This window comes from Muscardinus avellanarius, assembly GCF_963383645.1.
Source record: "Muscardinus avellanarius genome assembly, chromosome: 5".
Taxonomy (NCBI): domain Eukaryota; kingdom Metazoa; phylum Chordata; class Mammalia; order Rodentia; family Gliridae; genus Muscardinus; species Muscardinus avellanarius.
Genome location: NC_137790.1, coordinates 16,739,375 through 16,752,287, shown reverse-complemented (window position 1 = coordinate 16,752,287; position 12,913 = coordinate 16,739,375). Strand labels below are relative to the sequence as shown.

General features: G+C 36.9%; 1 protein-coding gene across 2 annotated transcripts in view; it reads right to left on the bottom strand.

Annotated features, from left to right (window-relative positions):
* LTN1 (listerin E3 ubiquitin protein ligase 1) overlaps positions 1-12,913 on the bottom strand; it is a gene marked incomplete at both ends in the record, with an annotated part of 56,935 nt that overhangs the window by 16,456 nt on the left and 27,566 nt on the right. For both annotated transcript variants that reach the window (XM_080696687.1, XM_080696686.1), the window contains 10 exons: positions 1,119-1,263; positions 1,466-1,601; positions 3,139-3,281; positions 4,721-4,825; positions 5,728-5,887; positions 8,468-8,654; positions 9,015-9,159; positions 10,110-10,263; positions 11,536-11,775; positions 12,456-12,645. In XM_080696687.1, the coding sequence (XP_080552813.1) occupies positions 1,119-1,263; positions 1,466-1,601; positions 3,139-3,281; positions 4,721-4,825; positions 5,728-5,887; positions 8,468-8,654; positions 9,015-9,159; positions 10,110-10,263; positions 11,536-11,775; positions 12,456-12,645 (1,605 nt within the window). The remainder of the gene's footprint in view (positions 1-1,118; positions 1,264-1,465; positions 1,602-3,138; positions 3,282-4,720; positions 4,826-5,727; positions 5,888-8,467; positions 8,655-9,014; positions 9,160-10,109; positions 10,264-11,535; positions 11,776-12,455; positions 12,646-12,913) is intronic.

The following is a 12,913-nucleotide window of genomic DNA, read 5'->3' as shown; positions in this document are numbered from 1 at the left end:
GGAACCCAGGAGCATCTACCTCTGAGCTACACCCCCAGGCCTCTCTTTTATTCTTTATTTTGAAACAAGGCCTCACTGAGTTACAGAGGGCCTCACTAAGTAGCTGAGGCTGTTCGCGAACTGTGATCCTCCTGTCTCAGCCTCCCAAATGCTGGGATTACAAGCGTGCGCCACCACACCTGGCTCTCATTAAGTTATTTTAAAATAAGAAAACTAGCCGGTCAGGGAGGTTGAGACAGGAGAATTGTGGTTCACAGACAGTTAGTGAAGCCCTTTGCAACTCAGTGAGACCCTGTTTCAAAATAAAGAATAAAAAAGAGGCCTAGGGGTGTAGCTGGGAGGTAGAATGTTCCTGGGTTCCATCCCCAGTACCACAAAAAAAAAAAAAAAGAAAAAAAGAAGAGAAAACTGAGAATTACATAGTCAACCAAAAATCATAAGCCACACACCTAATAATCAGGCAATGCAGATAAAAAATCCCGTTTTAGTGTCCTGAAGCCCACAAATATTATTGCTTTGGGTCATAAAAAGAACACTAGAATTCACTTTTTAAATTTCTTTTGGAACTGAGGATTGAGCCCAGTGGCATTCTCCCTGAGCTAGCCCCCAGCCCTATTTTATGTTTTGTTTTCAAACAGTGTCTAACTAAGATGCTGAGGGTCTCTGTAAGTTGCTGCAGCTGTCCTTGAACTTGTGATCCTTCTGGCTCAGTAACCCAAGTACTGGGATTACAGTGTTGGCACACACCCTTAATTTGCTTAACTTTCATGCAGTACTCTGAAAATATTATCACAGTATGTTTTTAAAATAATTTAATTGTATCCAAAATAGATGAGAAAACAATGAAGAGATAAAACCTGAAAGGGCTGTGTTGCAAATATTAAAAGAAGCTGATGTAAAGAACATTTTAATAGCTTAGGCAAGGTGGTCACTGAATAATGGTGGTAGTCATTAATCCACTATCAGAATACTAGTTTGTGAGAATACCTACAAAGATTTTAGATGTTTTCAAAGAAACTTATTGTAGTCATTATTTAAAAAGTAAGATGAGTGGAGTTTTGATATACATGGATGCACAAAGACCAACAGAGGTGATCACACATATCTGGTTAATTTACCTCCAACCAAGCCAACATGGAACACATAATGAAGTCCCATTCACACTCTGCCAAAGGAGATGAGCAGTATTTCAGAAACAACGAAAGGAACCGGATTATTTCGATATTTATACCCAGTACCTCAGGACTTGCTTCTGATAGGTTACTGTGATTAAAGATAGAAACAACAAAAAAATCAAAAAGCATTAAAGAATTATGTATTCAATTATAAAACACTCCAATTAAATTCTATAAATGACTGACTTAAATATTTTCCATCTATTACTTTACAAAATTCTTAGCAATAAGATACACGATCTAGGTCCACATTGTACATAGGGGTAAAACACAGATAAAGTATCACTTACCAACTGAAAAGAAAAATATCTTCATGCTCTTTCTTCCAGGATATTATGATCTTTAATATACCATGCAACAGCTCTCCATCATCTATACTTCTGGTTTGCAGACAAGAATTTAAAATGGCAAGATGTCCAAAACCTCCTAAAGTAAACATAAAATTAAAAAACACTGCTCCTATAAGAAAAGTCACCTTTGAAAAGCAACTGTTTCTCGAGAAATGCCCAAGTTAAGAGCTCTAAAAAGAGTTTATATGAATCAACAAATAAGCATACTAAAGTCACAGGGCAGAGACCCTACATCCATACCCAGCACCTAGCACAGAATGGGGAATTAGGATAAAGGAACTGTGAATAAATGATAATGGACTTCAAACTAACCCCTCGTGTTTTTTTTTTTTTTAATACAGGTGTCATTTGTACTCACCTTTCAAATAAAAAAAAAAAAACCCAGAAAGCACAGCTATATAAGTTAAATAAGAATGGAAAATAGAACATACTATTCCGTAATTCATATATTCACTCAAAAAAGCATCTATAATTCCAATGGTTCAGCTCTTACAGAGTCCACAGTCTTTACGATCCCTACCATTCCTCAAATACAGTTCCCCCGCCCCCAGTACTAGGGTTTGAATCTAGGGGCACTTTACCATTAAGCTACATCCCCAGCCCTTTTTACTTTGAGACAGGGCCTCATTAAGTTGCCCAGGCAGATCTTGAACTTGTGATCCTCCTGCTTCAGCTTCCAAGTAGCTGGCATTGCAGACATGTGCCACCATGCCCCGACCACCTTAGTTTTGTGTACAGGGAATTCCCTTCCCCACTTATATGGCATGTAAAACTATTTATTATTCAACACCCAGCTGAAATGTTTCGCTCTTTTAGATCACCACTAACACCCTGAAAGCACACAAAAACACTCCTTCTTCTCTGCCATTTCCATTATAGTACTTGTCTTGCTACATCAGTTACAGTATAATTTCATTTATGTCGATCTTTGCTGCAATATAAAGAGCCATACAGGAGGTGTCCATGTGTATTAAATTAATAAACAGACGAACTAATAAAGTTCAAGAGTTCAAAAAACTTTAAAATACTACAAAAGCAATTCCTTCTTTTGCCCCTACCTGTTCAGTCATCAGCTGACCGGGGAGAAATGAGGCATAGATTTAAAAGGCTATAGACGGAAAAGAAATGATCAGAGGGTGTTTGCTAGTGTAAATCCTTCCTTAGGGCCAGAGCACTGCTGTACTACAAAATGGCAAAAGCCGCTCTTCCAGGCATACTCATCCTAATCACTGTCAATTGGTATAACAAAGTATAATACAGTTGGAACAAATCAGCTATAATTCAATTTATCTCTACTATGTTTGGTTATACATATTAAGAAATACTTCGCTAGGCATGGTGGTACCTACCTAAAATTCCAGGTATCTGTAGGCTGAGGCAGGAGGATCTCAAGTCCAATGCTAGCCTGGGCAACTAGGCAAGACCCAGTTTCAAAACATAATGAAAAAAGGGCTGCAGATGTAGCTCAGTGCCCCTGAGTTCAATCCCCAGTGTGGAAGGAAAGAAGAAAGGAGGAAAGGAGGGAAGGAAGGAGGAGGGAAGGGGAGGAGGCTGGCTTCTTTTATGTCCAGCAATGATTAAAATAATGAAATATTTATTATCAGGCAACTAACCATCAGTTCTGCAAAGATCTTCCTTAGTCCAACCCAAAAGAGCAGGTATACATTGAGAACTAAATTCTTTCTTTTCTTCTTTTGACAAAAAAGGACATAGACTCTGAATAGTATGCAAACTGCCTTCTGTGAGTGGAAAGAAACTGTTTAAAGAAAAAATATAAATTACATTTATTCTGCATGTGCAGTTACTTCATAAAATTGCTTAGACTATTCCACTATATAAAATGCTTATACAGAAAAAATAAAAGAAACTTTAAGTTGACAGTTGCTGGTCCCTTTCACATTTTTCCAAATTTTTCTTTCAGAAACTGCCTAGCTACTCTTAAGCACTTTTTAGTTCAAATATATATGACATTTAGGACATTTTATCAAAATTTTCAAAAATTGTTGCTGAAATTAATATTGCATTAAAATTATACATCTTTACAACTATTTTTACAATTTATCTTTTATGTTTGTATGTATGTATTGGTGATACCAGGGATTGAACCCAGGGGCAAACTACAAACTATACCCTCAGCCCTTTTTATTTTTTTTATTTTGAAACTTTTTTTAAATTTTATTTTGAAATTTTTTTTTTAATTTTATTTTGAAATATTTTTCTTTATTTGATAAACTGCTGAGGCTGTTCAAACTTGCAGTCTTCCTGTCTCAGCCTCCCAAGTACTGGGATTATAGGTATATGCCACCACACCCAGCTAAAATTTATCTTTTCATTTTATTTTGGGATCTTTTATTAAAGTTAATTAAAATTTTTGTTAAATTTACTTTTAGGTATTTGTAATTTTGCTGTCATTATAAAGAGAAGCTCTTTATTCCCATACCATTTATTTATTTGGTACTGGGGGAAAAAAGCCCAAGAGCATTCTACTTCCAAGATATACCCCTAGCCCTATTTTATTCTTTTTTTTTTTTTCTTTTTTTGGGTGGTACTGGGGGTGGAACCCAGAGGCTTTCTACCTCCAGGCTATACTCCCAGACCTATTTTATATTTTATTTGGAAACAGGGTCTCACTAAGTTGCTGAGAGCCTCACTGAGTAGCTGAGGCTGGCTTCGAAACTGTGTGATCCTCCTGTCTCAGCCTCCCAAGCGCGGGGATTACAAGCGTGCGCCACCACGCCCAGCTCTCTATTTTATTCTTTATTTTGAAACAGGGTCTCACTACATTCCAAAGGGCCTCACAAGTCGCTGAGGCTGGCTTCACACCTGCAATCCTTCTGTCTCAGCCTCCCAAGAACTGAGATTACAAGCATGCACTACCATGCCTGACTTGGATAAGATTTAAAAAATCAAAATTTACCTTAGAATTCTACTGTATCATATGTATGATTTTTAAATTCTTCTTGGTAAATCAGTAAATTCAAAAATACTTATTGGTAAATATCATTAATTTAAATGCTGAGCTTCCTTGGCACAATCAACCCCACAGTCAAGTAGTTCTATGTCTCTACTTTCTTTAAATGACTCATTTCCTATACCTTGTTTTCTTGATTCAGTAGATAGTTCATTAATTGGTCTTGCATTTAATGTGAGCATTTATAAAAAATTGCAAAGTAAAAGCACTTTAAATAAGAATACCTTTCTTTTCTTTTATAATGTGGCTTTACATCATCTGATAAAATGCTTCGCAAAAGGATCAACTTAGCAATAATAAGAGACCAGAGTGCACCATTTTCTCTAGACCTAAAAAAAGAAAATATATATAATCAATTTTGAAAACATTCTTAGTAAAAATTTTAAACATTGGCTACCTGGAATCCCTTTACAAAATAATTAAATAACTTTGTTAGGGTATCCATTTACCTAAAACTTTGCACCCAAGTAACTACCACTAATCACCCAAGGATCAGAAGTTCAGAATTTAATACTCGCTCACACCTGGAACTGGGCTCTCATTCCAAGGCAATCCCAAAGTCCCTAAAGCCCAGTAGGAGAGATGACTTTAAAGATTAGGCTTGGAGCCCAGAGGCTAGTGCTGGCAAAAGGATACCTCCCATAGAAAGCTAGGGTGGGCTGGTTTAGGATGAAGAAACATTGAGTACTAATACCCACTAAGAAAGATTGTTTCAACTATGTGCATTGGGACTAGAGAGAAGTTTGGATCCTCTGGCTGTAAAGCATGCTCAGAATACTTTAGGCAACTGATAAACTCAAAGTTATTTCAAATAGCCAAACACCTAACTGTCACAATGACCACATGGACTGTGTTCATTCTGTACCTTCTCCTTCTAAGAAAGAGGATTTGTGGCTACAACATTAAAACACACCTATACAACATGTAAATATTAAATCTGAAAGCAGTGGGAGGATGGGTCAAAGATAAATTAAATATTTCCACTGGCTTCTATTTCTCTCATCACCATCTGCCTCCAAATGTATTTATGAATTTACTAAGACAAGCAAAGTCCAATACCTCCCCTAGAAGATTAAGTGTTTAGTATCCATAAAGTGTTTATCATTAGTGGGGACTATTTAGATCAACCCTCTGAAACGTCAGCATGAAGTAGGCTTATATCCTACTAAAGGCAAAACCATACACTAATAAAGTAATCATTTTTAAAAAAGAAACTGAAAGCGATTCTTACCTATCAAATAGGAGCTGCAAAAGGCCAGAAGTATTACCAAGTACACGTAAGTTATCATATGTGATATTCATCTTTTGAAGCATTTCCCGAAATCCCGTTATAAAAGTAGGTGGATTGTCTAGTTCCTCACACCACTGCAGTGAATACAACAGTTCTGCAACTAATGAAATGGGGAGCACCAAATTATCAAGTGTACACAATGCCCAAACCCTTGAATTATTTTCACTCCTTTGCCCCATTTTCTAATTCTGCTGTGCCCACTCATCTCAAAATATCTATCAGCTGATTTTCAAATCTGTTTTGAGATGTTCAAGGACAATGAAAACTTAGAAACCGTTGTCTGATGGAAAATACCACAATGTACAATGGCATGTGCTTGTAGTCCCTGCTACTTGTGAAACTGAGGCAGAGGATTATGAGTTTGAGGCTATCCTGGGCAACTTAATGACATCCTCACATCAAGACAAAGAAACAAAAATTACCACTCCTCTCCCTAATCTCACTTGGTCCTTTTTCGATTAATTAAGAATACGGTAGAAAACTAAGTTACCGGTGACACCGAAAGAAGCTAGCTATTATTTTTGGCACAACTGGCAAGAAGTTGTATAAAAGTAAAACAACTAAGGAACTCAAGACCTGAGGTAAGAACTTCAATGTGGAGAAAGAAAGAAAGAAAGAAAGAAAGAAAGAAAGAAAGAAAGAAAGAAAGAAAGAAAGAAAGAAAGAAAGAAAGGAAGGAAGGAAGAAAGAAGAGGAGAGGAAGGAAGAGAAGCAGCAGCATGGGCCTCAGTAACAGACTGGACTGGATGCAAATCTGTGTCTACCTTGACCTAAACATACATAGTTTTCAATTAGGACACTACCAACTGTCTATTACAAAACAAGTTAGGTTTCTAATATATAAAGAGTTAAGAGCCAGGCTTGGTGGCGCACGCTTGTAATCCCAGCATTCAGGAGGCTGAGACAGGAGGATTGTGGTTCACTGACAGTCTCAGCTACTTAGTGAGGCCCTCTGCAACTCAGTAAGACCTTGTTTCAAAAGAAAGAATAAAAGAAAATAGGGCTGGGGGTGTAGCTCAAAGGTAGAATGCCCCTGGGTTTGTTCTATCCCTAGTACTGCAAAAAAATAAAGAGTCACAACTAGACGGGCATAGTGGCACACACTTGTAATCCCAGTATTTGGGAGGCTGAGACAGGAGGATCACAGGTTCGTGGCCAGCCTTAGCTACTTAGTGAAACCCTCTGCAACTTAGTGAGACCGTTTTAAAGTAAAGAATAAAACAAAGGCTGGGGGTGTAACTTGGAGGTAGAATGTTCCTGGGTTTAACCCCCAATACTACACTACAATAAATAGATTAGATAGATAGACAGAAGACGGACAGTCACAACTCCCTTTTTATATAAACTCATGTATGCAATGTGGAGTCAGAAGTCTTGAGATCTAGTTTAAAAGCTGATCCTACTCCACAAGCTAAGTAACAGATCAAGTCAACAAAATAACAAAAGTATTTGACTGACAAAGTTGACCAGACAGAAGACTATGTAAAAAATATTTCCAGTCTGTCATTAGTAACAAAATAAAAATGAATTGTTAATGTAATTTCCAGTTTTGTGTTTGAACAGATTCTCTCTGATCACATAAAGTACAGGCTTACTCTTTGCACTTAACTAAATATGGAGCTGACTGACCTAAACAGGAATTTCAGCTTTCTTTCACAGAGCATACATTCTCTCTTAATAGTAACTGTGATGCAGCTGAGAGATCACAACAACACTGACACTGGATTTGCCAAATCATCTACCTTTAATACTATCTTGTACAAGTCATGCCATTACCTACAATTCTAAGACATGTTCTAGAATGGGGAAATTTGCTGAGATACTAAATCCTCTTGGGATTCAACATTTGAGTCTCCCCTTATCAGGAAAATAATTTGAGTGTGATGAGTTAAAAAGCAGAGATTCAAAAATCAAAGGAAACTCAGAATCCTTAATAAAACACCAAAACTTCACACCCATTGTCTTTAGGGTATGTACCATAGAATCTCCTAATACTGATGCCGCCTTGAGTAACTGATCTTATACCAAATTCTCCCATATGGTTAATAATATTATAGCAAGATTTCAGTTTGTTTCCATCCATTTGCAATTTAACATTTATCACTTAAATAACCTCAAGTTTCCTACACTAAAATACTTAATAGGAAGCTAATAATTCTTTGGGGATTTTTTTGTTTTTGTTTTTTGTTTCTTTGCAGGTCTGGGGATGGAACCCAGGGACATTTGGCTTCCAAGCTACACCCCTGCCCCCCCCCTTTTTTTTTAAATTCTTTATTTTGAAACCAGGCCTAAGTAGCTGAGGCTGTCCAAGAATGGCGATCCTCCGGTCTCAGCCTCCCAAATGCTGAGATTACAAGCGTGCAACACCACGCCCAGCAGGAAGCTAATAATTCTTGAATTAAAGATTTGAATTGTAGTAAATAATTTTTTGGGGGGTGGTGGTATTGGGGTTCCTGGAAGCCCTTCTACCTCCGGGCTATACTCCCAGACCTATTTTTATATTTTTATTTGGAAACAGGGTCTCTTAAGCCAGCGCAGCTGCCTTCGAACCTGCGCGATCCTCCTGTCTCCGCCTCCCAAGTGCGGGGATTACAAGCATGCGCCACCACGCCCGACGTGAATAAACTTTTTAAAATTACATTTATTTGTATATTATCTATGAATCCTCATTTATACTTACTTATTTCCTCAATCACTTTATTTTCTAGGACTGTTTTCTTTTTCAGGCCAACTAAGATCATTTTGCTCAATAGTGCTGCAGTACATAAATGGCTAGGAAGTGTCTTTGTGTCTTGTTCCTTAAAGTCTGTTTTGAAACATTCATAATTGAAACTCAACCTTCCCTCTAAAAGAGGTCTGTGTAACCACTGTAAAGAAAATACATAAAATTATATACAAAATCATTATGTGCCAAATTATTTGCTTGTTATCTATAAGATTCAGAGAAGAAACAAAACAAAGTTATTAGAATATGAAGTTTATTAATAAAGCCTCAAAAATGTAAAAGTTTGGTTCTTATTACAGGAAATTATCAACATGTGTATTTCTTTAAGACTCCTAAGGACAGAACCAAGACTTATTCACCTTTGTACCTAGCTACCAACAATGTTAAAGGCAAAGCAAGTAACACATCTATTTTTTCTTCCACAGAATAAAAATCAAAATATCCAAGCCTGCATGAAATTCAAACTTCAAAATAGGTTATGCACTTTCAATCTCAGACACACCTGATTAGGAAGAGACTGCCTCATCTTTTCCCACTCACTGTTGTCTGGCGTCACACTTCTAATATAAGCTCCCAGAAGATAAATATCTTCACTCTCTACAAGTGTAGTTAACAAATCATCCACAGCAGACAAGAGGACCTGCAGACTGAAGATATATAAAGAACTTAACTGTTGTAGTTACACTGTGACTAGTTTGACCACTCAGGTACACATTAAATACCCAACGACAGAAAGCAGCATACCTAGACAAAAAAGGCTAAAATAAAAAGAGGTAAGTGACACTCACTTGCCCTAGAGGTACACCGAGCTGAACATGGAATTTAATCCAACAGTTATGATTGGAAATTGAGTGCTCTTCTATCTCAGAATGAAGGGGACCTGACCAATTTCAGGTAATATATTTCTGAAATAAGCTATCGTATTCCATAAAAAGATCACAATTATTTGACCCAACCCAAAAAGCCTCTAGATACATACTGTTTTCACTTGTGACATATGGATTTAAGTATAATTTGTAATTCATCCCGACTGTAGTAGCTACTTATCTCAAAAAAATAAAAACCAATATATAGCGATAACCATGAGAGGTTGAGAGTTGACAATCCATACCAACCTTCAACACAGGATAGAGCTGCCATCACTAAAAATTAATAGTGCAATAGATAAAACAAATCATTCTTAATTGAAGAATTAACTGACAGTTAATTTATTTAATTTTTTCTGGGGGGATACTGGGGATTAAGCCCATAAACATTCTACCTCCAAGTTATACCCCACCCCACTTTTATTTCTTATTTGGAAACAGGGTCTCACTAAGTTGCAGAGGGCCTTGCTAAGTTGCTGAGGCTGGCTTCGACTCTGTGATGTTCCTGCCTCAGCCTCCCAAGTACTAGGATTATAAGTGTGCACCACCTTACCTGGCTGAGAGTTTAAACAGGTAACATTAAAACAATGTTTTTGGAAAAATCTGTTTGGATCTTAGAGTCCTGTCAATTTCAAAGTCATCTTTTATGGGTACTCACATAAATCATGGAACCTTATTTAAGGACAATGATTAAGTATAAAAGAAACAAAACTGAGCACAAAAAAGGTTACCTTGTGTTATCCAAAGATGAAGACTGAACTTGGTCCTTCAGCCACTGAGCAGACAACCGTAGAAAGGTACTCTGTTCACAGATACTGCCAGTTTGATGGACCAATACGTTTATACCAGAGAGCCAAGTATTTTTCAATTTATAGATCAGAAAATCTAAAATTAAAATGTCCAGCAGAAATTTATAATCTATAATTTATAACCTAATTCTTTTTTTTTTCCTTTATGGTATTGGGGATTGAGCCCAGAGGCACTCTACCTCCGAGCTACACCCCCAGCAATATTCTTTATTCTGAAATAAGGTTTCACTACATTGCAAAAGGCCTGCATAAGGTGCTGAGGCTTGCTGCAAACCCATAATCCTCCTGTGTCAGTCTCTCAAGTACTGGGATTACAGACGTGCGCCACTACGTCCAGCTCACCAAGTTAATTCTAACCAGTACAAATGTCTGAAAGAACTCATTACAGATCTGAAATAGTTAAAATAGCATGAAAAGACCCCACAAAACTAAAATTCAATTGCCAGAAAGAAACTGTTATACACATGCAATACTACATAAGGTGGCTTGTCATATAAGTGTAAAATTGCAAAATTTTAAAAGTTAGCTTTTTCTTGCTCTGAACTTCTTTACCAAGTAAGCTGTACTTTCAGAGATACAATAATTTAAATATTATCTTTTCCAAATAGAAAAGTTCAAATTAAAGAAAGGGTTGGAGAGAAGGGCTCTTAATAGTAATTTTTATATTTCCTTCATAAATAAACCCAAGTTAACACATATAGAAAAAACACAGTTCTTAGAAAACAATCTCAATTTCATTTTGCTATATACCAATATTGAACTCTTTTTACTACGATAAAGTAATGAGATATTATTATCCTATTTTTTTTTTTTTTTTTTTTTTTGGTGGTACTGGGGTTCCTGGAAACCCTTTTACCTCTGGGCTACACTCCCAGTACCTATTTTTATACTTTTTTTAATGTGGAAACAGGGTCTCTTAAGCCAGCACGCTGGCTTCGAACCTACATAATCCTCCTGTCTCCGACTCCCAAGCGCGGAGATTACAAGCATGCGCCACCACGCCCGGCTTATTATCCATTTTTTATGAGTGAGAAAACTGAGGCATCAAGAAATTTTTATGCAACTTGCCAGAGCTTGTAAATGAAGGGGCAAAGATTTTAAATCATCTATTATGGCCCCTTCCAAAACTGTTTCCTTGATATCAAATAAATGTGTTAGACATAACACCTATCTGCATCTTTAATTAGAGTTCTAAAACTGAAAGTATATATGACAGTAGCTATTTACTCAAGGTGCTTTAAACTTTAAGACACATAATGATTCAATTAATAAAGCCTGGGCACTTACACTCACTATGAAGGTCAGAGCCGGAGATTCCCAACAAAACATTTGAGCAGTAGGCTATTACCTGGCAAATGTGTTTTTTCTTTGCTCTGAGCACATAACTGAAAGAGAGTTAATAATAAATCTTCAGATGATGGCATTAGCAAACATCCCTTCGCTGAGCTGAAATAGTTATAGGCCACATCACAGATAAAAGACACTGATGAGTCACTATTTTCAGCTTCTGAAAATTCCTTGGTTTTCGATAAAGTTTCATGAAGTTTAACAATAATTCTTTCAGCATATACTTCTCCAATCAGGTAATCTACAGGGGAAAAGTCCAAACAAAAAATTAAAATATTAAGTAGGTTTTTATTTTTTGCAGTACTAGAATTGAACCTAGGAGCATTCTACCTCCAAGATACACCCCAAGACAGTTTTTATTCTTTATTTTGAAACAGGGTCTCAGTAAGTTGTAAAGGGCCTCACTAAGTAGCTGAAGCTGGCTGCGAACCTGCGATCCTCCTGTCTCAGCCTCCCAAGGGCTGGGATTACAAGCGTGCGCCACCAAGCCCGACCAACAGTGTATTTTAAAGTACCTTACTTTGAGTTACTCACCATTAGGTCATTCTATGTGTTTTTTAAAATATGTTTATGTATTACAAAAGAAACATATTAACAAATTATTCTATCCTCTGACACATAAAAGAGCTAAAGTAAAAAAGCAGTTTTATATGAAGTAAAAATCAGCAATAGTCCACAAAATTAAGAGTGAGAAGTTATGTTACATTTAAAACCCTTTGGATCCAAAACTAAAAATATTAAATAGCTTTCAAGTCCCACTACAAAGATTAATAATATTTAGGGTGCCTGCAAGAATAAGATAAAGAGTAAATCTCATTATCCTCAAACCATTAATATGCAACCCTAGCAGCATGAAATCTCCTCAGAAGGTTTCAAAGATTATTAACCCCTGCTAGAAAACAAAAGCCATACTTTCCCTACCATTTTTGATGTGTTTCGATAATGCCAAGCTTAGTAAAGTCCACTGTTCAGAGAAGTAAGATTCTGAAGAGACTGTTGATTCTGAGTCCTTATTACAAAGACAATCTGCCAAGGTAACCAACTCCTCTCCAAGAATACTTCCTTTTAGCCAAGGAGTCACTAGAGCATGTTTATCTGAACTAGAACATGCCTAAAAGCATAAAATTAGAGCAAGGATTAGAAGCAAGATCAAAAGGTACATCTGTTCAAATTATAACCTGAATCATATTTCCTCCCCTTCTTGGCAATGGCCCCAAGTCTACGCTCCCCTTCTTCTCCTGAAGCTCTCGGAAGATGATGTCGTCCCTGTACCCCACCTAAGGCTGGCTACTGTTCACTTCCACGCTTTGCTATGTTATCCTCCCAACTGTAAATACTCTCCTCTTCCTTACTTAACAAAATCCCCTCCATTATTTGAA